General features: G+C 42.6%; 1 protein-coding gene across 1 annotated transcript in view; it reads right to left on the bottom strand.

The window, feature by feature from the left end:
* The window catches only part of LOC126274703 (transmembrane protein 132E), a 370,693-nt gene that overhangs the window by 240,654 nt on the left and 102,135 nt on the right, over nucleotides 1–27,904 (bottom strand). Inside the window, exon 3 of the mRNA XM_049977139.1 lies at nucleotides 5,395–5,648. Coding sequence (XP_049833096.1) covers nucleotides 5,395–5,648 — 254 coding nt within the window. The remainder of the gene's footprint in view (nucleotides 1–5,394; nucleotides 5,649–27,904) is intronic.

Below are 27,904 nucleotides of genomic sequence, written 5' to 3' on the forward strand. Positions count from 1 at the left end.
AACTCTGCCCAGTACTTATACATCCTTTTTGTGCTATAATGAGAAGAGAATTTTTCAGTCTGGTTCCCAACTTTCACTCTAATAATTTCGACATCCGCAATAGCTTGGCAACCGATGCAAATTTTTGTTCACTGAGATGACGACTGGTCCGCTATAGACATTTTTATTGTCTTTCGAAACATATTGTTTATATCATAGCAATTTGTGAATCTTTCACAAAACGACAGGACTGCCACCAATTACATGTATTTGCCTGCGTTGTTATAGAATTCGAACCAGTTCGCAGAAGTTTGAAATACAGAGGTGGTACACGTCAAGGAACTCACAGAAAACGTGTTTATTGCGGGGAAAGTGAGAATGAATTGTTTAAAGTGAGTTTTCAATTTTATCTTAGGAACGCATTTCTTATTTATCTGAATCACTTTAAACCGTTAACTCCGCATTCAATTCGTGTAAGAATGTATTATACCTGCAACACTTAGTTCGACTTTGAACCATCGTATCTCGACAACGGACAAAGATTATTGGATAAAACGCATCATTTTGACGTTATCCCTTTCTCTACCTTCGTGCAAAGTTTGAACTTATTCGTACAATTTTAAAGAACAGAAGCGGCACCCTTGGAAAATCTCTCAGAAAAAATGTGGTATTTTATTTCAAGTAAAATTCGAACGGTGCGCATACAAATGGTGGCATTAGCTGAGCATTAATTTCAGCCCAATTAACATATTTTGCAAAAGTAATCAATCGATTCACACAGATGCCTGGGCGCCAGGTACGGTTCGTCGTTCAAACCTTTTTTAACATGCTATACAGTAAGAAAGATGTTTAAACAGCTATGCAAATGACCATTGGTCCGCACTAAACCAAAAACTTTTAACCCCATGTTCCTAGGTCAAATAGCACCCGAGCATCAAGACGTAGCGCCAACCACCACAGATTGAGCCATGGTGGCTTTAATTTTGGCGGCATGGCATTCCGGTGACGCGTCTAACTACTTGGGATGCCGATATCGATCTGATCATACGTCGCGAGCTATGTTCTTTTGTCGAGGCGTGTGTCGTTCGTTTGACGGGTCCTGGTGCAGTCAGACGACTTGAGGGCACGTGGCTGGCAAGTTGCTTTTGGGAGCCTCCGCCTGGCCGGTACAGGCCCCGATAAGCTGTTAGTAGTTAAATCGGTCGGAGGCAAGCCTTGCCGGCTCGCTGAAGGATTGGTAGCAGCGAGTTGCGGGAAGAGCAGGCGGCGTCGCCTGGAGCCAGATCGTCAAGTTCCCAGTGTACTCTGCAAGCTAAGATTTTACGGCACCTCGAAGACCGCCCGTACGGATTGGAGGCAATAACACACCGACTTGGAATGCTAAAAGTCGCAGTTCCTTCACATCTGAGTGGAGATAAGTGTTGTTTTCTTATTTTTTGGATATTTAATATTGCAAGGCCACGTCTGTGTTAACGTGAAATTGGACCTGAATTATTAACTCACCTCCGAGTGATAGTATCATCATCGATCGGTGTAGCTAACAGCAATCTGTTGTTCCGTGAAGGGTACAAGTATTCAGTCATAAACTGAGTTGACGAAATTAAATTTGTAACATAATCTGTGTCGGAGGCAAAACACCCTTTTTAGATGAGTATGTCTTAATCATTACATCAGCAGGCGTTGATATTTAGTCTTTTTACAAGAAATTTTAAGGAGTGTTAAGGTTGTAACTTGTTTGTGTAGTCGGTTTCGCTATAAGTTGATATTTCCCACATCTTAGGCTATTTCGTCTGTAGCCTTATTTGCACAGATTATTGTTCCCTTCTGATGTGTGTTGGCATGGTAGCTTTGGCAGAGGCCATGGGGCACAGACGTGAGTGCTTTCTACTGCGGCGGCACTTCCATCGTCGCATGACGTCTGGGTCGGCCGGCGATCTGGTGCCTCTACCAGCCGTGTCGTGGTGGTTCAAGTTAAGTGAAGTAGATAGTTTGATGAGTGACATTGAGAAGTGTCGCCGATTAATCGGGAACTACTGATCTGTTCTATTAGTCCTAAATTCAGTAAGCTAACGATGTTTAAAGCATGTTCTGCAAGCACGAAGTTGCTCCTCACTATACTTGCTCTTTAAATATTCGTTTAAACCTTGCACCTTTATAGCTATTTATGGAGCACGTTTAGTTTTAAGGGCTTTTACTTGTCCATATAAACTGCTGAACATTTCTTTTTAACCACATAATTAACTAACTCCACTCATTGTGAACTTGCCTGATTCTTCCTTGTTCGCTGTTATAGCCGTTTCATGTAGTTCTCAGTTTTCTTTGTATTTTGGGTAATTGCATATTTATTAAAGACCATTGTCAAGTTTCTGCTGGTGTGTACCAGTTGGGAATCACATGTAAATTGCATGTTTTCCCAAATTATCTCGTATTTTGGGCAGTTGTATTATCTTTAAGGGTCATTATCAATGTTTCTGCTGGTGTGTCCCAGTTGGGAGCAACATTTAAATTTAATGTTTCCCAGCTTTTGAAGGATTGTGTGTTTTATTGCTTAATGGATTTTTATTGAGGCTTATACATTAAGGGCTTTACAACAGCCACGATCAGTAGCGTGACTTCTTACTCGTTCTGTATTTTGAATGGGCGTTGTCCACTGTAACGTGTTAACATGCTTGTAAATTAATAGCACATTTTGTGCCTGTCATTGAAATTCATTTTACTGATAAAATTGTTTCTAGAATCCTCTTATTGCCATTGCTAGTCGGTGTGACGTCTTTCTTGTGCTTGCCAAGTGTATATTCCCGGTTTTACGCCCTGCTTTTAATTGTATAAATTGTTAAAATTTGTTATTAATGAATTGAGTCAGTTCAAGTTCTTAAGTTCTTAAAATAATTGTGAGCATTGCTATTCTTTTAAGATTTTTTTTTTTTCAAATTGTACTTATAATATTGTTGTCAAGCAATAAATTGTGTTCTATGAAACAAGAAATGACGAAATATGTGGGTCCACCTTCCATGTGTTTTTCCTTAAAATTATCCCAAACCTACTTCTGAGGTATCACAGACGAACTCTGGAACTGGACGAATGCAGCATGGATGGCTAACACGCATTGATTCTATCATGCATGTAACAAGTTATCAAGGCCCGTGGTAGACATTATGCCAACTAGTCAACGGGGCACATGCTGAACCGAGATGACTGAAGTGCTAATGTTTTCTCCAGAACTTAGTAATGTACATATCCTGCGAATACGAAAGACCTTTCTGTAGTCACTGAAAGTCTTCTGTTCTTTTTTTTTTTTTAATCCAAATCATATTCTGGTTCATTTAATGCACAACTGTGCCTACTCGTAATTTGTTTGAGAAAAGAGCGGCAAACAGTTAGTTTACCTACTTAAAATATCACACCTAAGCCTTTTAATTTTGTATTGCTATATTCGCTGGCTTGATTTAAAGCAGAGGTGCTCAAAATTTTTAGGCTTGAAATCTATTACATGCAATTTAGACCACTTAGAGACATACTGACTTAAAAATTGATAAAGGTTTAAGCAGAAAACATCAACGTAGCCAAAATTAACCATTTTAATTGCATAAAATACATAAAAGGTCTTTTTCTCTCCTTCAAAAATTGTAAGCCTACTACTCAATTTTCAATATATTACACATGTGAATAAAATTAAAAGACGACTATCATAAATGCTGAAAAAAATTTAATTTCATTCTTGGCTTTACACATCATTGGAAAGTTAATTATAATGTGGTGAGTATTTTGTCAGAGCCAACATTACACAGTGTGAGACAGATTTTACAGTGTTACTCGTTGAAAACGCAGTCTCACACACATAATTTTATCCAGAAAACGATAAAATAAACGATGCAACTTTTATACTGATAGGGTAGGTTTTTACACTCACCAATTTGCGCAAGTTATCTGCATTGTATTCTGACTTTAAGGAAATGTCATGCACATTGTTGTGTGTGGAAGGTTCCTGTCGCCTACTGGAGGCGGAACTTGTTCACCCCCGCACTGCACACAGCACCTCATCTCTCAACAAACCCTGAGCGCTCTCCCGGGTCACAGCGACTCCCACTCACAACGCACCGGGTTACTCTTCGCGAGTAGCACTTGATTATGCGATAGACAAGACTTGCTTGGCGTGACCGTTGAAGGCGGTGAAATGTAGATGAAAGACGCAGGTGTTGTCATACGAGCCATCTACAGATCCCATGTGGAACACTCATTGTCAAAAACCTGGTATTTTACAAAAGCATTCCGACAGAGGTTTTGAGTAGGACGGCTCATTCAGCCGTGGTGATCGACTGGCCGATTGGGGTCGACGGGTTCAGCACCCCTGCTTTCAATGTTTCACAGATTTTTTTTTTTAAGTTCGTGTTAATCTCTGCACGTTTGGACAACCTGTGTTCCATCACATTTAAGTGGTGTTAATTGTTCATCCATTTGTTGTTTAGAAGTTTCATGCAGTCCCGAACTCAGATGGGTTGGCTTTTAGAGGGCATTTTATATTAAGTCAGTGGTCTACTAAAATATTTTAAGTGTGGTAACTATTTATTTTATATACGTCCGCAGGCTTTCCTCGCCTTCTGAGTTGTTAGGCCGTGCTATATTTCCCTCGAAAATAATCGACGTTTCGACCCCTCTGCTGGGTATTCTTCAGGATGTTTCGGTGTGGACTATTAGTAGAACACTGTCAGAGACCAGTGTCGCGTTCTCTTATAAAGGGAAGTTTCCCAGGTTTGTGACGGAAAAGCGGGAAAACTCCCGTTTATAAAATAACGCGATACTGGTCTCTGACAGCATTCTAACAGTAGTGGACACCGAAATATCCTGAAAAATATCCCAGTAGAAGGGTCGAAACGTCGATTCATTTCGAAGAAAATATAGCGTGGCCTAACAACCCAGAAGATTTTAAATTTAGTAATATTTATATTTTGTATGTATTTTAGAAATTCCTGTCCATATTGTTGTAAGCTGTTGTGGGAAACACATGTCATGCGGCCGGTGATGGCGCTCAGTTTGGGCCTGTAGCTGGTTCCTTCCGCACCTCGAACCAGTCGCAAAATACATTATTGTAATGATTTAATTTCGTAAGTTTCCATTTTTAGGTGATTTAGTAGCTGTTTTACGTAACTAATTTTTGATTTCAAAGTTCGCATCTGTTTGAGCAAGTTACAATACCGGGCCTCAAAGTTTATCTCTGTGGTCCTTTCCTGATTATTTCTTTGTTTTTATTTATGTATTTGCTTTTTGCAGTAAGTAATATTCTTGTGCTTGTGGTTAACTGAAGCAAGCAAGCAGTGTGAGTAGAATAACGTGATCGAAGCTGAAAGTAAACCGACCAGAGCTCATCCAGCACCCGCGTTCCGCAGACGCAGGACTGGTGGGGCGGGGAATGCTCACCGTCTGCTTGGTGGAGAAGGGCCCGTAGGTGGCGCGCACGGAGACGGGCCTGGAGCTCTGCACGACGCTGAAGCGGTCAACGCTGAGCACGGCGCCCGCCCCCGCGCCGGCGGCCGCGTCGTCCGGTGGCGGCGGCGGCGGGCTGGGCGGCGGCGCGTGCTGCCCCAGGTCGGCGTAGTGCTGGCGCGACACATGCTTCAGGAAGAAGCCGCCCTCCTTGCTCTCCAGGTGCACCTCCACCGTGCCCGCCACGCCTGCAACACACGGCCACAGCCCGCTCTCAATCTCGCCAAGAACCAGCAGATCCACATCTACAGGGTGATTAAAAAAAACGTTTACAAACTGACATGGCGTCTCGGGCATACAACAAGAAACCCGAATCACATTTCCCTTTCCATTCACGTATGCACCACGGGAACAATGATACTTTCAACGTCCCTATGCGCGCTGTAATTGAGGACCGATTTAACAAAACTCAACTAAAGACTACTACAGATGAGGTATTTTTTAAGAATTCTTAACATCCTGCAGCCCCGTCAGCAACTGTGATAATTAAACATATAACACGCCAAGCCTCAGTTGCAAATAGAAACCAATCTTTACCTAGGTTCAAATGGTTCAAATGGCTCTGAGCACTATGGGACTCAACTGCTGTGGTTATTAGTCCCATAGAACTTAGAACTACTTAAACCTAACTAACCTAAGGACATCACATACATCCATGCCCGAGGCAGGATTCGAACCTGCGACAGTAGCAGTCGCACGTTTCCGGACTGCGCGCCTAGAACCGCTTTACCTAGGTTTCAGCTAAAATAATTTCTCCTTCTTCAGAAGCTATTGACACTAAACTATTGCATACCGAAGTCTGTCTATGTACCGAGCACTGCTGATGGTCATGCGCATGCGCGCATGGAAATATAGATGAATAACAGTAGCTATCTTTACGTTAGGAATTGGATTAATATAACCGTTAATGGCGTAATGTGTAACCGAACTTACTTCTGAGGCTTATAGGGTTCTCGGTCTCCGCAGAAGTAAGATGGATTACATATTACGCCATTAACAGTTTTAATGGTTATGCTAATCCAATTCGACGCTCGCAGGCGCACGACCACCATCCGTACATAGCTACTCGCTGCGATTAGTTCCGGCACAGCTTTCGCGACCTGCCGACCTCGTCCGCTCAGTGGGGCCTGCTGTTTCTCTTCAGCTAAGGAATGTAGATTTATGACTGGGTACTACGGCGCTATAGTTTTATACTTGATATGGCACGCAATGGTTTAGTGTCAATAGCTTCTGATGAAGGTGAAATTATTTTGGCTGAAACCTAGGTAAAGATTGGTTTCTTTTCGCAGCTGAGGCTGACGTGCTATATGTTTAGGTATTTTTTAGTTGTACCCAATATAGTTGAGTCAAAAAAATTCATAAATATAATACTGGTCATCCATGTAGATATGAACTGATGAAACAATAATTTAAGTCCATCACTAATCTCCTTTATTCAGAAAAAAAGTTAGAAATTACATTTTTTTATTTCTTTTATAGAAAATGCGACGTATCCACTTTTTCATCTGTGTTTCTCCTTTAGCGCTACGACTACTTTCACATTTTTATTTCTACCTCTCCAAAACCGGAGGTGAATTTTAGAATTGACGAGCTCCTTTTACGCTGAAATTGATGCTCTACAAGTTTTATGCATAACACTTTTCATTTCAAGTAGCAGTTCCTGAGTTAAAGGCGTTGGAACACGAGCATAATTCACTTTTCGACAAACTGTTAAAATTTGCTTCCTTTTAAAGATGGTTTATCGCTGAACGGCTGAAGCGAATTTAAATTTTAAGTCGGTCACTATGTGATAAAGTTTATATTCCTTCATCCTGATGTTTAGAAAATTTTCTGTGGAGTGTATCGTTTTCGAGATATAAGCGAAAAACTGAAAATAACGTGAGTTTTTGGCCTTTAGTAGTTTATCACAAGCCATAAATCGTCACAAACTCATTCAACTCTAATTTGGGATGACTAACGCCGATTAAAATTATTTCCATACTGATTGGCCAGCAAAAGCCCACTTTTCCTCCACTAATAGTTCTAAGAAATTATTCTGCTCACTTTTGTTTTACTCATGTACGGGTATCTCTAAAATGAATAAAATCATTCAAACACAAACATCCTGCTTTGCTTTTTGTATCTTTTGTTGTTTCAACATGGTGACAATCTATACTCACGTCTTCTCACTCTTTTGACGTAGCGGTTCCTGCTTTATCTTGCATTTTCGCCTCCTGAACTGTTTCATAATATTTTGAATCTTGTAACATCTTAAGTGATTTTCCAAAAAGAGTGTACTACAACAGCTAATAACCTTGTAGTGAAACAGTGGCTGGGCGTGAAAGAGAAGTGCGACAATATGCATTGTTGTCCAAGAAACACTTAACAAACAGCCGGTTTATTTTCTAGGACGGTGTCCGAATGCCCGATAGTAAACACAGGAGAGTGTAAAGGCTATTAAATATAACTTTTGAATTTTATACTCTAAGTTGCAGCTATGCAGTATAAAAGGAATATTAGTTGAGTTTTGTGGAATCTTGAAAAACGAAAATGTCGAGTTTTCTGATAATTAGCTACATGTAGGCGCCTTTGACAATGGGAAATATTAAGTTTTGCTGTATTTTCTTTTAGCCATTGTGTGAGGGCCGTATTGAAGTACCACAGTTCGCCGAAAAACGCATTTTGAAAAAAGTGGCGTTTGTTTAGTTTAAACGGTCTCCAGTAACTCTTTGTCTTAGTGATCCGTATGAGAGCGATACGTAGCCCGTCACACGAATATTTATATGCAATCTCCTTTGTAGACTAATTGCATTTTCCTAGTATTCCAACGAACCGCAGTCTGCCACATGGTTTACCAAAGGCGGACACTATGTAATTGTTCCATTTCATATCACCACAAATAGTTAAACCGAAGTATTTTTATAACCTCTAGATTACAACTGAGTCTCATTCATAGTGTATGCATAGGATACCATAATTTTTCGTTTCGTGAAGACAATAATTTTACATTTTTGAACATTTAAAATGAGTTGCTAATCTTTGCATTGTTTCGAAATCTTATCAAGATCTCACAGAATATTTGTGCAGATTTTCTCAGACAGTTCTTCACTAGAGATAACTGCATCATCTGTGGAAAGTCTCATGTTACTACTAATTAACACGGCGTCTCTCAACACCGACTACACAATAAATACTGTCAAAAGCTTTTTGTAAAGTGGAATTGACAACAGCAATCCACAACACGTTAACTGACACACATTCTAAAATAACGTTCACATTGTGACTGCCTACAGCGCCATATTTTCACCTGGTGGCGGAAAAAGGGAACTAGTATTTTACCGGCAAACTCCGTGAGTGCACCGATTAATGAACAGCGTCCAGCAGCACATACACGAGCGAGTGGCAAAGCTATTTATTATACACAGTGATGGAACTATATAGCAACAGGGGCAGAAACCACTCCAGTAAACAATGACTCACGACCCGCCCTCACAGCATTACTTCCGCTACTACGTCTCTGCTACCATTCAGACTTCATAGAAATTCTTCTGCGCATTGTGCAGGACTAGCACTCCTGGAAGGCAGACATAGCAAAGAAATGACGGGGCTTGAGTCGTGCACGGATAGCTCAGTCTATTGAGCACTTTCCTGCGAAAGGCAAAGGTCCGGGCTTCGACTCCTGGCCCGTTTCACAGTCTTCATTTGTCAGGAATTTCATATCAGCTCAGGTCCAGCGCAGAGTGAAAGATACTTAACTTGACGGTATCACCACTAACGTTAGGCACAAAAGGAATATGAACGTGATTTCCCTATCCTTTCCGTGAAGTTACATATTTCAAAAACATGTATTTCTCGGAGAAGATGTGATGAACACTTACCGAACTCGAAAGGCAGCAACTCTAAGAGTCAAGTATTGTATGATCATACTAACGAATCGGCGTGCCGCAGCACAGCGCCCCTACTTAAAGGTGCTGGACGCAAGGATTGCTCTCCATGTTTTGCTGTCGTCATCAAGAAGCATCCTCGTAATGAATACAGAACTGAACAATCTGAGATGGCCTAATTGGTTTGGCAGGTAAAATTACCTTGCCACAACATCTTGTCTAACGGGAAATCAATAAAAATGTTCTGTATACATCGCAAAAAAAAACGCAGGATTCGAACCTGCGGCCGTAGAACCGCTCGCCCACAGCGGCCGGCCCTGCAAATCCACTTGCCCTTTTATTTGAAAATATCTGACATTTAATATGGTTCAAATGGCTCTGAGCACTATGGGTCTCAACTTCTGAGGTCATCAGTCCCCTAGAACTTAGAACTACTTAAACCTAACTAACCTAAGAACAGCACACACATCCATGCCCGAGGCAGGATTCGAACCTGCGACCGTAGCGGTCTCGCGGTTCCAGACTGTAGCGCCTAGAACCGCAAGCCCACTCCGGCCGGCTATACATTGCACATCGCATGAAATACCCCACGAACAGTATTTCTTTAGACTGATCTCACCTTCACGTCATAAAAAATCTGAATCATAAAAATCACAAACTGGGTGGCTACACTTAAACTGGCAGTGCTGCGAGTGCAGTAGTGGGGGCTGTATGTGTTGCTGGACGCTGTTCATTAATCGGTGTACTCACGGAATACGCCGGAAAAATTACTAGATCCATTTTCCGCCACCAGGTGAAAATATAGCGCTGTAGGCAATCACAAAGTGAAATGTTTCCGATTTTGAAGTCAGTATGCTGCCTATCGTTTGGCGACATATGTAACTTCTATTGTGAAGTGACTGTTACTGTAAAAGGTTAAGAAGGTTGAAATTCTACACATGAGACGCAATACCTACAGAGAAGAAAGATCATGCACTGCTAGTAAAGTTGCTTTATCAGAACAGCAGCAATAGCAGCGCTGCATTTTTTGGTGGTAAGCTCCTATGGGAACAAACTGCTGAGGTTTTTGTTCCCTAGGCATACACACTACTTAATCTAGCTTCAGCTAACTTACGCTAAGGATAACACACACACACACACGCCTGAGGGAGGACGGGGAGAACCGCGCGAACCGTGGCAAGGCGCCTAAGACCGCGCGACTATCCCTCGCGGCACAGCTGCATTGCGGAAATATGCAGACAGAAACAGCTGCGAAGAGGTCCCATGTCAACAAATGGGCTAAAGAATATGATCAAGTAAATTGAAGAAACGGGTGTATTAGCTGGTGCAGTGGAGAGAGGAATGTGGTCCATATCCATGGCAGCTGTTGATGACTTGCTGTAGCTATAGCCGACCGTGCAGCACATGTCTTAAATTCTGCAGCCAGCGCTCGAGTTGTCACGCGATTTGACTCTCCTGTTGTCAACAGTTCAAGAGATTTTGTGGCCCGTTTTCACTTGTGTCCCTACAGGATTCAGAATGTGCACCAAATGAAGCCCAAAAATAAACTGCACCACCGTGACTTTACTTTTCGATTTCTTGCGTGCATGGAAATGGATGACATGTGGCTGGGGAATATTCCTTGAATGTACTAGGCATACTTTGCTCTGCACGGTGCCGTGAGTGCACATAACTGGAGCATATGGGATTATACCTCCCAACATGTTAAACGGGAACATCCACTTGCAATGGTTCTTCATTTACGTGACCATTACGGCACTCCAAACCCAGTTCTCAACACCAGTAATATCGTACCACTTTTCTGCGAAGTAACAAACGTATTTTTGTTGACAATATTCACATTTGGTTTTATTAATGTATAGGTACTCAGATTTATCTATATATTACAGTGATATGGTTCTTGTGTGTATTCATTTCTGTGAGACTGTCATAATCGTTGACTTACTTGTAACCGTTTTGGGGCGAATGCGCACAGAGTAGTCTTTGTTTCACTTTGCAGAAGTTAAGTTGTTGTTTCGATTTGTAAAAGAACACTTTGGTTAAAGTGGAATATATGAAGATTGATACAAAACTGTTTTCTTGATGATGTGACAAGTAAGAATACGTATATGTGAATTTACAAGAAGTTTAATAAAAATGAGGATCGTGAACACCAAGTCAAAAATTATTTCTACCACACCATTGTTCTGATATGGGATTGTTTGACCATTAAGAATTTCCTGAAAAACGCATTTGTTAGGTCTTCAAATATTGATAAAATACAGATCTGGACCTTCTAGCAGTCAAATTAGAATCACCCTATAATCAACAAGATGAGCCATAACAACTTCGACGAAGTCTTCGTAGGAATCCATTCAAGATAAGAGCCAAAATTAATGACTTTTTTACAGTGACTTCTTTATTTCCATTCTGACGATATCATCCACAGTTAATAACTTTGTTGTTGCCCGATAAAGCGAACATATGCTGCGGCAGCAACATTATTAATATGATTTCTAACTTACTTTGCAAGTGGTGGTACTGTTAGACACTGCACCCAGCTGGTGTGACTGTGTGGTATGGTTTCACAAGCTCCCTCATTGTTGGTTCTCGTTTCTTTAAGAAAGTGACATCTCACGGGCCTGTTAGGTGTACAGCGACATCTTCAAGCTGTAATGACTTGCTTGTGCGACACGTGATTCCAGCTTTGTTAGAACGCAACTGCGTCCACATCACTACATTAATGCAATATGGGGCGACGCCAAATGTCGTGTGGTACGTGAAAGATTTGCTTCGTAGAACCGTAGATCGCATCATATCCAGGTAATTTCAAAGCGTGTAGCCTTGCAGATCCACCGATCTAAAGTCATGTGACTTTTGGTTCTGGAAATATCTGAAAGATTGAGTCTATCAGGAATGCACCCGGTCTCTTCCTGATCTGAAGTGGAGAGGTAGAGTCACAAGCAGATTTACCAAAGTCTTGATTAGCAAGTTCAAACATATGGTAGGTACGATAGGCAATAACGTCTCTATCATTAAAACTTTCAAGTCCAAGTACACTAGACACTCTACTACCACCTCTCACTATAGCTACAGTGAACCATCCATTTCCTTCTGAGAATGTGTCGTTTATATCAAGGCTAAAATTAAGAGAACATCCAAGAAATACAGAAGGTCCATCGATGAGAGTGTGGGCTGCAACACTCTTCACTGGAATGCGATTCTTCTTGTCTCCTGCTGTTGTAGTCAGTTCAATGTTTTCTATATTTTTGTAAACTGTTGAGTGACATACGATGACATTTCGCTCTGACTACACCGGATATACTGCGAGCAACTGTCGACCATGCGGTGTTATCGATGCAGCATGTTGTTGAGTCACGAGACCATTTGAACACATTTTCTAACTTATGACTATATCCTAATAAACTACCCAGAACCACTATTATCATGTGTTTTATCGCCCCTCCCCTTTTTCTGCACCCTTATCAGATTCTAAGACTGCTTACAGGACCATATTTTCATCTGGTGGCCGAAATTGGAACTCTTTTTAACGTAGTGAGCGCACCCATTAATGAACACGAAGTTTCAGTGGGTGTGTTGTCCAAAAATAGGGTACAAAGTTTCTTCTGACATGCATGCATGTCCAAAGGAGGTTTCCATCGTACTTCTGGACAACACAGGCATTGCTATGTCGTATTTATCTGTTGAAACCGGGCAAAACGACTTTCAATTCCTTGCACAGGAATAATGTACATAATGAATGTACGAGTTAAGGTTGTAAACACCTGGTTGACGACAATTGGAAGTTTGTATCTGGCCTCGATTCGCACACGGATAGCGTAATGGTAAGGCGAGAGATCGCGATAAGCGGAAAATAAGGTTTAGAGTCCTGGTCCGGTGAATATTTTCACTTTCGTCATTCCAATATTCAGAATATGGTTATCCACATTTGCAACTGCCAAATACATTTCATGCATAAATGAATAGACCTACAAGTTTCAGCGTCCTGCGATTTAGATAGCCCCCATTACAGGACTCGGAACACCATCAGTTAATTACAACCACTTGCTAGAAACGACGCTTGTCGATGCTTACAAGAGTCACGCTACATAGTAGAATTAAAGTAGAACGTATGGCTGTTCCAGGTTAATGTGACGCGCCTCGGACGAATCACTGGCCAGCAGACGCCTGGCGCGATACGCGGAGCACAGGCGAGCATTCTGTTTCGCAGAATAACTGCAGAGGCTGCCGCGATAAGCGCGCGCCGACGCGAATCACGGCGCGCCGGCCTTATCGCGCCGGTCATTACGAACAAAGCGCCAGCTTCATTACGGGGCGAGTCCACAACACAGGCCGCCCCGCTAACAACAGGCTCCGCGTGACTGCTGCTGCTGCTGCTGCACCTGCATGCGCAGCGAATTAACGTAAAATTATCGACCCATACTAATGCTCAGATCGCAGGAGCTCAGCGTCCATGTCATGGAAATCCGGTAGCATTTAGCACGTCAGTTTTCTATTCAAACACTTGAATGATTACGCTTAATGCGGTGTAAATTCAATTCCGCTGATTCTAAAACGCCAAAGATTACTCTATATAGGAGACAGGTCTCATAGAGTATGACTTAGTCCCTCTTACACCTTCAGGTAACTACACTCCTGGAAATGAAAAAAAGAACACATTGACACCGGTGTGTCAGACCCACCATACTTGCTCCGGACACTGCGAGAGGGCTGTACAAGCAATGATCACACGCACGGCACAGCGGACACCCCAGGAACCGCGGTGTTGGCCGTCGAATGGCGCTAGCTGCGCAGCATTTGTGCACCGCCGCCGTCAGTGTCAGCCAGTTTGCCGTGGCATACGGAGCTCCATCGCAGTCTTTAGTGGGCATGCGGGAGGCCGGGTGGACGTAGCGCCGAATTGCTCAACACGTGGGGCGTGAGGTCTCCACAGTACATCGATGTTGTCGCCAATGGTCGGCGGAAGCTGCACGTGCCCGTCGACCTGGGACCGGACCGCAGCGACGCACGGATGCACGCCAAGACCGTAGGATCCTACGCAGTGCCGTAGGGGACCGCACCGCCACTTCCCAGCAAGTTAGGGACACTGTTGCTCCTGGGGTATCGGCGAGGACCATTCGCAACCGTCTCCATGAAGCTGGGCTACGGTCCCGCACACCGTTAGGCCGTCTTCCACTCACGCCCCAACATCGTGCAGCCCGCCTCCAGTGGTGTCGCGACAGGCGTGAATGGAGGGACGAATGGAGACGTGTCGTCTTCAGCGATGAGAGTCGCTTCTGCCTTGGTGCCAATGATAGTCGTATGCGTGTTTGGCGCCGTGCAGGTGAGCGCCACAATCAGGACTGCATACGACCGAGGCACACAGGGCCAACACCCGGCATCATGGTGTGGGGAGCGATCTCCTATACTGGCCGTACACCTCTGGTGATCGTCGAGGGGACACTGAATAGTGCACGGTACATCCAAACCGTCATCGAACCCATCGTTCTACCATTCCTAGACCCGCAAGGGAACTTGCTGTTCCAACAGGACAATGCACGTCCGCATGTATCCCGTGCCACCCAACGTGCTCTAGAAGGTGTAAGTCAACTACCCTGATCTCCGGATCTGTCCCCCATTGAGCATGTTTGGGACTGGATGAAGCGTCGTCTCACGCGGTCTGCATGTCCAGCACGAACGCTGGTCCAACTGAGGCGCCAGGTGGAAATGGCATGGCAAGCCGTTCCACAGGACTACATCCAGCATCTCTACGATCGTCTCCATGGGAGAATAGCAGCCTGCATTTCTGCGAGAGGTGGATTTACACTGTACTAGTGCCGACATTGTGCATGCTCTGTTGCCTGTGTCTGTGTGCCTGTGGTTCTGTCAGTGTGATCATGTGATGTATCTGACCCCAGAAATGTGTCAATAGAGTTTCCCCTTCCTGGGACAATGAATTCACGGTGTTCTTATTTCAATTTCCAGCAGTGTACTAAAAACTGCAAAATGGGTTAGTTACTCTTACTATTTCAGGTAACTAGTAAAAAAACGCATTCATTAGTAGTGACAGGCGACTAGACACCATATGGCAACAACAGACCAGCAGAATTTCTTAGCTGCGATGAGACTAATTACTTCCGTTACTATCCAAAAAGTATCAAATGGAAATAAAGCACCTGATATGATCATTAGAGAAAGTAGACCAGGTTAAGTTGGTGAAAAATGGCCGACGATTCCACTACAATCTGTTGAAGGAATCCCTAGTAATGTTCAATTGAAGTGATTTAAAGTAATTACAGAAAACCTGAATCACTGTCTTTTTTATCCTTACAAATACAGTCACCAGCCCCTAGACTTAGAACCACTTAAACCTAACTAACCTAAAACATCACACATTAATGCCCGAGGCAGGATTCGAACCTGCGACCGTAGCAGTAGCGCTGTTCCGGACTGAAGCGACTAGAACCACTCGGCCATAGAAGCGGGCCAAATGTTACGAAATCCTGTAATTCTCACTCATTTTTTTGCAGGTGTTTATGTATCTAATTGGTAGCCTCAGTTCCAAGTACAGTAAAATAAAATAATGTAGATAATTTCCTTATGAAGAAACGGATGGTAATATGTGCAAGCCCTTCCGACGCAGTCAAGCCTGTGAAGAAAGTCCTACAATCCGATACGACATTTTCTTCTCTTTTTTGCACATCAAATATAAAACTGCAATATTTCGGGTTTTGTGTTTCTTTACATTTACGTTTGTAACTGACACCTAAGGAATTACTATTTTATTTTCTTTGTGATACATGTAAACAAGTTTAACAAAATGTAATGTGTCGGATATTCTGCAACGGCGAGCAGCTTTGAAAAATGTTGTAGGTTGTTTTGTGAAGTATCAAAGGAGTCTAGAATGAGGGAGAGACTGATTGTCGTGGGCAGACGAGTGAGCGTCTTGCTTGTAACAGCACAACAACAACTTTATACACTGTTTTTTCTGAGTACAGCGCGGACTGTTTTTCATACACAGTGCGGACTGTTTTCGACGCATAGCGCAAACTACGAATTTAACGGACGAACAGAAAAGAGACTAAATGAACAGAATGCCACGAATGTAGTACTCTCTAGAAAATGAGACTGACAGTTAATGAGAAAGGGCTAAGCAGCAACTCCTACAGAACAAATCTAAGGTTGTAGAAATATGCATGTCCAGGACAAAGATAGATGTCGAGTACAGAATAAAAGAGGAGAAACTCTATGAATATCAGGAGCTTAGATGGCAAGCCAGTATCGAGTAAACAAGGAAAACTTAAAGATGGAAGGGGTAGATACAGAATGGTGCTACAAGGGAAGTGAACTTTAATATTGTAGAAACGAAAGCAGGAATACGTGAAGATGAGATGAGAAAAATGATACTACGAGAAGAATTTGACGGAGCTCTGAAGTCCCTAAGTAGAGACAAGGCCCCAGCAGTAGACATTCTCATATACAAATTGAGATCTTTGGGAGAAGTAACCATGACAGAAGTATAACACAAGGTATGCACGAAATATGACGCAGGCTAAATACCCTCAGCCTTTAAGAAGGACGTGATACATAGTGTGTCCCAGTTTAGGACTGCTTGTGTGAAATTCCAAACTGTAATGCTGTCTCGTGATGAGCTGTGGCGTAACGATTCCTGAAGTTTCTACAACAGCCGTGTAGACGGTCAAAGTGATAGCTTCACTGCAGCAGGCGTCCCGACCGAAAATGTAACGGTATGTGTCTGACACTTGTCCAAAAATGGCGGTAGAGTAACGATGCAACATCGGGTTTTTTGAGTCCACCATCGTTTGTGGGGTAGAATTCGTCGAATTCCACCCTAACACCGAGAGGCAGATTCTTCGTCGCAACTCCACGACAGTGACCAAGCCCACAAAGTGCACATCGTGTGGACGTTTTTGGTCAGCAAACGGATCACAGCGCTGGATCACCCGCCGTATTCGCTGGACTTGGCCCCAGCCGACTCCGTGTTCACCGAAATGGAGTTAACTATGAAAAGACGTAATCACAATGCAATTGGGGACATCCATGAAAATTGTACTGCAGTACTAAACATAGTTCCTAAAAAAAGACTATAATGACTGTTTCAAAACACTTTTCAAACGATTTTAGCTGTGTACTGATTCAGAGGGAGACTATTTTCAATAAATACAGTTATTCTGTGAACATAATCCATGGCTTTTATTTTTCTTTAACACCGCCCTAACGCGGCTGGGACGCACTGTGTAATTCCAACTACAAAGAAGACAGGTACTGACAAATGCCGGTCGGAGTGGCCGAGCGGTTCTAGGCGCTACAGTCTGGAACCGCGCGACCGCTACGGCCGAAGGTTCGAATCCTGCCTCGGGCATGGATGTGTGTGATGTCCTTAGGTTAGTTATGTTTAAGTAGTTCTAAGTCCTAGGCGACTGATGACCTCACAAGGTAAGTCGCATAGTGCTCAGAGCCATTTGAACCATTTCTGCTGTTGAAGAATGGTAAAACTACATTTATACCATTTGTAGATTTAGAGAAAACTTTTGACATTGTTGACTGGACTACACTCATTAAAATTTTGAAAGTAACATTGTTGAAGTACAGGTAAGGAAAGGTTATTTACATTTTGTACAGAAACCATACTGCAGTTATGAGAGTCAAAGGACGTGAAAAGGGAGCAACAATTGAGAAGGAAGAGAGATAGACTTGTAGTCTATATCCCATGTCATTCAATCGGTGCTTTGAGCAAACAGTAAAGGAAACCAATGAGAAATTTGGAAAGGGAATTTGAAGTTCATGTACAAGAAATAAAAACTTTGAGGTATGCCGATGACTGTAATCCTCTCAGAAACGGCAAAGGAGTTGAAAGAGAAATGGAATGGATAGCCTGTTGAAACGAAATAATCAGATGATCATCAGGAAAACCAAAATAAGGTTGCATGAATAGAGGAAGAGAGATTTCAGTCACAATGTTTTAATGTTTTATATAATTACACGACTGATTTCGGACCCTGTGCTTCCATCGCCAGGTGCAAATTGTCTTAACACATGATTTACTTCTACTTATAAGTGGAGTTAAAGGTATGGTTCTGCAAACACAGGGTTAGATGTTAGGTTCTGTATTTCGCTAATCAACTGCGAAAGACACGAGAAACATTGGAAAAACTAGTGAAAAACTTACTGAACGTTTAAGGAAGAATATTTTTATCATTTTAAAGACAGCATACGTTGGTTTATCCTTGCTATCATTGCACATCCTGTCGCCCACGGCGCATATTTGGTCATACATTCAAAAAAAAATTCACAGATGTAGCTTAACAAGGTGCGATCAAAGATGAAGTTTATCACGTAGTGTCAAATATCTGAGCATCAACTAAATTGATATATGTAATGAATAAATATAAAAGAAGTCTTTAAAATTACCAAAATAACTACAACTAACGAAATTTGTCTATTCATTTTATTTAGAATCAGGCTTTTTGGTTTAATGGAAATATAGTTCCAGTTGTTCTCAAAGATTTAGGGTCTTACTGTTGGCTTCCTTGTGTAGTACTACCACATTGTTTTCTATCTTGTTGATAATGTTTGGTTTCCAGCGTATGCTGTGAAATAACTGATTTTTCATAGTGACTGAATCTAGAAGCATTTGTGTGTTCTCGGAAACAGGTTTTGAAGTTTCTGTTTTCCCTACAGAGTAGGGAAGATAACTGATGAATTTTTGGGCAACTGTTTGGATTAATAAGAGTCCTAATTTGTTATTAAAGAAAATGAAATTGTTACGTTGTTTTCTTGAACAGGTTATCAATTTTTCATAGTATGGAAATTAGGTGTGGGATGCTGCCAAATTTTTCTCTTCTTTAGTAGTGTGACAATTTACAGCTTTCTTCATGTGTATTTGTGTGTCTAAATTGTCAATTCTTTTGTCTATGTAGTCACTGTTGACGCCAAGACTTTTCATTGTTAAAAAATTTTAAAGCTCAGATATCATGAATATTTCTTTATTAAAAATAACTGCTTTCGACAGGCTATGCTGTCGGTTTGGGTCTTAAAAATTTTTAAAATTATGAAACGTGTTCATATTATGTTTGACCTCACGACAAGTTGTCAGGTGGATAAAAACAGTACATAAAAGGCTTGTCATAACCAAACTACTTAAAAACACAAAGCATCTTGTACAAGTTGACCTGTCCACATATATACCGCTCACAGATGATTGTAACGTCACAAAAACGCAGTACACAGTAGCGCATCTGTTTCTCAAATTGAGAAAAATTCAACTCTTTATTGTGTTGCGCTCTGCACTAACGCTGTTTCCTTCTAAGTTGACAGAGTGTGTTCTGTGTAGCATGGACCTAATTTCAGAATGTTTGTGTGCGCTGCCATGGCATGACGAGCAGCCTATCGTTATGTCTTTATATTTGTTTTTTTCTGTGCCTGCGGACTTATCTTTTTGTGACTGAAGAGGTTTTTATTCATACTTCGCCTCTATTGCATACAATGGAGTTCACTGCTGAAAAAATAGATAAAACAAGATTAATGGGTAAAATCTAACTAAATCAGGAGATGCTGAGGGAATTAGCTTAGGAAATGAGACTCTAAAAGTAGTAGATGAGTTTGTGCTATACTACACCAAAATAGCTAAAAATGTCCATAATTGAGAGGATATAAAATCCAGGCTGGCTAGAGAAAGAAAAGAATTTCTAAGAAAGAGGAATTTGTTGACATGTAATAAAAATTTAAGTGTTAGAAAGTCTTTTCCGAAGATATTTGAAATGTATCCTTGTACGAAAGTGAAACGTGGGCAATAAGCAGTTCAGACACGAAGCAACAGAACTTTTAGAAGAATGCCAAAAATTAGATGGAATTAAATCGAACTGAAGAAATCAGAAATTCATGGCACAACTTTTATTAAAAAAGGGATCAGTTAATAGGACACATACTGAGGCACCAAGAAATAACAAATTTGGTAATGAAGGGAAGTGTGAGGGGGTAAAAATTATAGAGAAAGCCCTAGGCATGAATACAGTAAACAGGTTCAAATGGATGTAGGTTACTGATTGGCGACTCCATAGGGTGCAGTGTGCGCAACGACCATATACGTGAAATTAGAAGGAAGGCCAGCGTTGGCCGTAATTTAGATGGTTTTTTGACAGTAAAATCGATTTTCAATCACATAGTAATCATCTTCAGTGCTGTAGTGTACAAATTAAAGTCATAGGCACTGGTGTCAAATTATTATCAGTAACCAAAGCTATGAAATGATCACAATAACTCAGGTAGGTTATAGTAGGTTATAAAAAAAAATGGTTCAAATGGCTCTGAGTACTATGGAACTTAACAGCTGAGGTCATCCGCCCCCTAGAGCTATTTAAACCTACCTAACCTAAGGACATCACACACATCCATGCCGGAGGCAGGATTCGAACCTGCGACCGTAGCGGTGGCGCGATTCCAGATCGAAGGGTCTAGATCCGCTCGGCCACATAGGCCGGATAGTAGGTTACAGGTTGTGATTCAGGTATGTAGGTTATAGTAGTTATTCAGAAAGGGCTAGCACAGAGTAAACTAACACAGAGAGCTGCATCAAACCAGTCTTCGGGTTGAAGACCACCGAACAACAGAACATTGTGATTCTCATTATAGACTATTATCTAAGAAAACAATAACTTGAAAGTCGCGATGTTCGGAAAGTGAAGGAAGTGTTTGTTAAAGTGGACTGCTTTTGATGCATCCCTGAACTGTGAAATAAAAGTATAACGAGGTACTCTTTGTCGTGGACTACCATTTCGCAAAGTAATTCGAAACCTACGATTTTTTTCCCGATTTGTTGGCTTTCTGGCAGTGCCAATTCCGCATCTCACTAGTTAAACGTCAGGTACGACGATACGACCATGAGGACAACACAACACCCGTTCTCCGAGCGGAAAAAAAATCTCCGACGCAACCGGGAATTAAACCCTCGCCCCTGTGCATAGCAGTCCGGCGCACTGACCACGCAGCTACAGAGACGGACAAACTATGATCTTCGGACTGTTTTAGAAACGAAGCAAGTGCTAATTTTGCTAGTTGGGGACAAAATGCAGGTAACGATGCCTAAGAAGTTACGGTGCAAATAAGGTCATATGTCCGGAAATGCGTTCCGTGGGAGGTACACCCTACCCACTTGTCAGCTATCGCTGGAAAGTCGTAATAACCCAAATTGACCAATAGTTGAAAGAAACAAGAACTAACGTCGACGGCAGAAAAAGGCATTTCAGTAAAATCGAGGTAGCTGCCAGAAAAAAGTCTCAGTTTGCAGTTCCTTTATTCACGTGCAAAGTACCTTTGCACATTTGGGCTTGTTAATACACTACGTGTAACTTACTTAAGCCCAGTTTCCTCTTGATGAAACTAATACAAATGGAGTGTGGAATTTGGCACATCGAGAAGGATGTACACTGAAGGGTGAAAGAAACTGGCATAGGTCATATTCAAAGTCATAGGTATGTAAACAGGCAGAATACGGCGCTACGGCCGAAAACGCCTATATAGGACAACAAGTGTCTGGCGCAGTTGCTAGATCGATTATTGCTGCCAAAATGCCAGGTTATCAAGATACAAGTGAGTTTGAAAGTGATGCAACAGTCGCCGCGCGAGCGATCGGACATACCATCTCCGAGGTAGCGATGAAGTGGGGATTTCCCAGTGCGACCATTTCTCGAGTGTACCGTGAATATCAGGAATCCAGTAAAACATCAGATCTCCGACATGGCTGCTGCCGGAAAAAGGTCCCTCAATAACGGCACCAACGACGACTGAAGAGAGTCGTTCAGCGTACAGAAGCGCGACCTTTCTGCAAACTGCTGCAGATTTCAGTGCTTGGCTATCAACAAGTGTCAGCGTGCTAACGATTCAACGAAACATCATCGATATGGGCTTTCGGAGTCGAAGGCCTACCCGTGTACTCTTGATGACTTCAGGACAAATGGTTCATATGGCTCTGAGCACTATGGGACCTAACATACGAGGTCATCAGTCCCCTAGAACTTAGAACTACTTAAACCAAACTAACCTAAGGACATCACACACATCCATGCCCGAGGCAGGATTCGAACCTGTGACCGTAGCGGTCGCGCGGTTTCAGACTGTAGCGCCTAGAACCGCTCAGCCACCCCGGTCGGCACTACAGGACATAAAGCTTTACGCCTCGCCTGGGCCCGTCTGTTGATGAGTGAAAACATGTTGCCTGGTCGGACGAGTCTCGTTCAAATTGTGTCGAGCGGATGGACGTGTACGTGTATGGAGACAACCTCATAAATTCATGGACCCTGCATGTCAGCAGGGGATTGTCCAAGCTGCCGGAAGCCCTGTAAAGGTGAGGGGCGTGTGCATTTTGAGTGGTGTGGAACTCCTGATACGTCTAGATACGACTCCGACAGGTGACACGTCCGTAAGCATCCTGTCAGATCATCTGCATTCATTCATGTCCATTGTACATTACGACGGACTTTGGCAATTCCAGCAGAACAATGCGACATCCCACAGGTCCAGAATTGTTACAGAATGGCTCCAGGAACACTCTTCTGAGTTCAAACACTTTCGCTGGCTACCAGACTCCCCAGACATGAACATTATTGAGCATATGCGGGATGCCTTGCAACTTGCTGTTCAGATGAGATCTCCACCCCCTCGTACCCTTAGGGATTTATGGACAACTCTGCAGGATTCATGGTGTCAGTTCCCTCCAGCACTACCTCAGACATCTGTCAAGTCCATCCCACGTCGTGTTGTGGCACTTCTGCATGCTCACGTGGGCCCTACACGATGTTAGGCAGGTGTGCCAGTTTCTTTGACCCTTCAGGGTATTTATTTGAAACAAACTTTACAGTACAGGTTATGTACATAAAGATGAGCATACAAATGAGCTGATATTCAGAAATAACTGCTGTATAGCCCTTAGGTGCCACAATAATAATCTCTAAACTTTTCAGCATCAAATTAAAGCGGGACTGCATATGTTTCCGGGAAAATGTCAGACTACACGAAGCGAAGCATCCACTGTGGTTCCTGGAGAACAACAAGTAAGAAGGTGCCGATCAACTGTGGTGCATCCAAGTTCAACGAACAACATATCAACCTAGCGTGAAGGCCAGAGAAGCAGTGGAAGTCTACACTCCATCAAGAGGCGGAGCTCCAGTGAACACTGTCGTCAAAGACTTTGTACTTTCTGAGCAACAGAAATAAAGACAACAGCAATCGTCTCTCCAGTCAACAGAGATACAACACCAATCGTCTCTCCAGTCAACACCACCGCAGGCGGCTTCCACTCTTCGACGTAGTCCCATACGCTTTCTCGTACTCCAGCGCTGGAGTTACACAGCACACGAAAAAGCACTATGGTGTTATTCATTGACGATGATGGCAATGTAATTGTTTGGCAGCAGGGTAACGATGTCATTAGAATGTGCCACGAGACTCAGAGGGCAATAGACACGGGTTCACAGGTAGATGCCGTGTTTCTTGAATTCCGCAAGGCGTTTGACACAGTTCCCCACAGTCGTTTAATGAACAAAGTAAGAGCATACGGAGTATCAGACCAATTGTGTGATTGGATTGAGGAGCTCCTAGATAACAGAACGCAGCATGTCATTCTCAATGGAGAGAAGTCTTCCGAAGCAAGAGTGATTTCAGGTGTGCCGCAGGGGAGTGTCATAGGACCGTTGCTATTCACAATATACATAAATGACCTTGTGGATGACATCGGAAGTTCACTGAGGCATTTTGCAGATGATGCTGTGGTGTATCGAGAGGTTGCAACAATGGAAAATTGTACTGAAATGCAGGAGGATCTGCAGCGAATTGACGCATGGTGCAGGGAATGGAAATTGAATCTCAATGTAGACAAGTGTAATGTGATGCGAATACATAGAAAGATAGGTCCCTTATCATTTAGCTACAACATAGCAGGTCAGCAACTGGAAGCAGTTAATTCCATAAATTATCTGGGAGTATGCATTAGGAGTGATTTAAAATGGAATGATCATATAAAGTTCATTGTCGGTAAAGCAGATTCCAGACTGAGATTCATTGGAAGAATCCTAAGGAAATGCAATCCGAAAACAAAGGAAGTAGGTTACAGCACGCTTGTTCGCCCACTGCTTGAATACTGCTCAACAGTGTGGGATCCGTACCAGATAGTGTTGATAGAAGAGAGAGAGAAGATCCAACGGAGAGCAGCGCGCTTCGTTACAGGATCATTTAGTAATCGCGAAAGCGTTACGGAGATGATAGATAAACTCCAGTGGAAGACTCTGCAGGAGAGACGCTCAGCAGCTCAGTACGGGCTTTTGTTAAAGTTTCGAGAACATACCTTCACCGAAGAGTCAAGCAGTATATTGCTCCCTCCTACGTATATCTCGCGAAGAGACCACGAGGATAAAATCAGAGAGATTAGAGCCCACACAGAAGCATACCGACAATCCTTATTTCCACGAACAATACGAGACTGGAATAGAAGGGAGAACTGATAGAGGTACTCAGCGTACCCTCCGCCACACACCGCCAGGTGGCTTGCGGACTTTGGATATAGATGTAGATGTAGATGTACTCATGCTGCACTTTCATCTGACGAGAGTAAAGTAGTTTAAATCACTAAAAGGTTTATAATACTTTACAAACACAAATTTTTTTTCATGGAAATTGCTCTGTAGCACTCAAGCACGCTGACGCGCGTGCACGCACACGCACACACACACACACACACACACACACACACACACACACACACACACAGGCGCGCGCGCGCACGCACGCACCAAAGCTTGTTATACGTGAGTTCCCAAAAACTGGCTAAACTAAAAATAGATATGCCGGATACTCTGCAACACACTAAATAAATCCCTTAACCTAACATACTGCCCAACGAAAATAGTGAAGCATCAAAAAAAAAAAAAAAAAAAAAAAGGGAGAAGAAAAAAAAATGAAACTTCAAGTATTGAGATATTAAGAGATGTTATTTCAGTGATGACAGTATCTAGTCACATTTACAAAGAACTTGGCATTATAAGCCCATTTCTCAGTAATACATTCCACTCCCTGTGATTTGGGTGCGTACACTGATTCGGTTGTATCTTCTCCTGAGTCAAGACGCCCTACAGCTGTTGCAAATGGTACCAGATATCTGATATTCTGATTCTGGCACTGGGACAGCGGTGACGTCCAGATCAGTCTCAGACGTGGTTCTACCATTGACATATCTGATGAACCTGCTGGCCACGGGAATGATTCACCATAGAGACAGAGATATGTGCAGACGACAGTTGAACTGTTGAAGAATGGTACCGTGATACTGTCACATGAGAGGTAACCCACGAGGACGTAGAATGTTTTTCTACAGTGCCCCCTAACATGTTTTTGGGGAACACTCTCCCCAGGCAGTCTCTATAATCGCCGACGATGGTCACCCGATGTAGGAGAGAACCGCGATTCATCTCTGAACTCAATGCGACGCTGCTCACCAGAAGTCCGTGCTTCTTGACAACGGCACCGCTCCACAAGCAGCCGTTTTGTGTTCCAGTGTTAATGACAATTCGGTTGCTGCTAGTGTCCAGCCAATGGTGCGGGATTAAGCAGAATGTTCTAGAACTTCATTACTTGCTCTCAGATAGCAGGTGCAGATACGGAAAAGCTACAATGTTCTTGGTGTACAACACGGCGATATTCTATTGTGGTTGTCAGATATAGTCGGTCGCAGCTTTGACGATGAGTATGGCTGCCCCCATGTTCCCGTGGAATCTTACACCCGGCCACTGTCACAACCGAACGACCCACAAATCTCGTTGTTTCGTGAGTCGAACAGCCGGGCAAATGTGGCTACTTTTGAACTCTGTTTCACATGGGTACTCGGCATTTTCGTATCCTTCACAGTGATCACTCGATATCTGGCCCTGGTCACACCCAAGGTTGCTAACCACACCTGGTAACAACATTAAACAAGAACAACACTAATGCCCTTTCGTGACAGTCCTACCTATAATCATTTACATAACCGTCAAAGGTGCTTGTCATTCGACCATATCCTCTTTTTGTCAGTATAGTTGAGGCTGCACTCTGGACAGATCACCAAATATTAAACTACAAACAACATCGAAAATAGGGAGAATGTTCCTCAAATATAGTGCTGCTCCTTCGTCAGAATATAATACACACTCAGTTGAAATATGACGTATCGAAATACATACGTCACAAAGTTGTGGGTCCTCACTCCGTAGTAAAACCATGAACCATAAGACAATGGCGTATACTAAGACAGGTCAGTGGTTTTTCTTACTGTTTCGTTACAGCCATGCGAAATACAAATGTGTTATTCACTGCTGCGACCACATTGTGGGATTTGGTACTCAACTGTCACTGTGAACGACCCACACACTTCGTACGCCGCGATCGTTGTTTAGACACTTTTATTGTTCCAAGATGACCAGTTTCAACAGCCTTATGTTACCATCAACTGCTCTAAGGGGAAGACACAAGGATTAAAAAGGGGAGTGGAGGGAGATTGCAATTAATTTCACCGATTAAATAAAATATAAAATTGCATGTGTCTCGTTGAACTTGTAATAAAATTGCCGTATTACATTACATGAATTCAAAGCATAAAAGGCGCTCCACGTATATACCTAGCTTGATAAAAGTCCAGTTGATAAAACGCACACAGTTGACAGAATCCTAGCTCCATTTATGAAGCGTGTATACTGCGATCGAAGCGTACGAGATGTGCTCTTCATTCTCTATCACACCGATCGTCCCGCAACAATACATGTGTACCTTACACGCATCACTGTTTAGTAGGACACCCCGTACGAAACGGAACGCCGTGGTTGGAAAGAACCACAACGGTCTACTCCATTCAAATTTACTCACTTGCGGAGTAATTCGCTCTTTCGCGTCGACGAGGCAAAAGGCGATTGCTTTCCTACTGTGCACGTCAGTTCAGACCTTATTGGTGATAAACACTTCCACACACCCTCCGAGCTCGGATTTGTTGCAGCCATTATTTCTGGATGTTTTAATTTTCTCAAATACTATCGTATTTGTTTCTCGAGTGTAGAGAACCAGTTGCCTTAAACCAGCGGTGCTCAATCTGTCGAACCAGATCTGACCGGTCGATCGTCTTGGCTTTATGAGTCGATCATTAAAACGTTTGTCCGACAATTACTTAAACGAGTAGTAGTTTCATGCAGTTTCTCATATGATGACGTGATTGGAGACCGTGGCTGTTATTTTAAGACAAATGTTGATGGTCTTAAGACAGCAACCAACCTCAAATTTATTTTCAGTTCCTTTATTCAAAAGGTGCCGTTAGCGGTTTCGAATCATTACGATTCATCTTCAGAAAGTAGAACATGTGGTGCGGTTTTTTACAGATTAATTGTCCTAAATTATAAATAATACATAATTTTAAGCTCGCCATACAGATGGTTGCGTTACAGATTTGCATTGGATGTGGCTTACGTGGAATGTCGGTTTGGAGTGATTGTTTTATAGTTTTCGTCCAACAGAATTGAATACATTCCCACTGCATTCTTATCGTTGCACACGTAATTTTTTCTCACTGG

The sequence above is a fragment of the Schistocerca gregaria genome, chromosome 1 (assembly GCF_023897955.1).
Source record: "Schistocerca gregaria isolate iqSchGreg1 chromosome 1, iqSchGreg1.2, whole genome shotgun sequence".
Taxonomy (NCBI): Eukaryota; Metazoa; Arthropoda; class Insecta; order Orthoptera; family Acrididae; genus Schistocerca; species Schistocerca gregaria.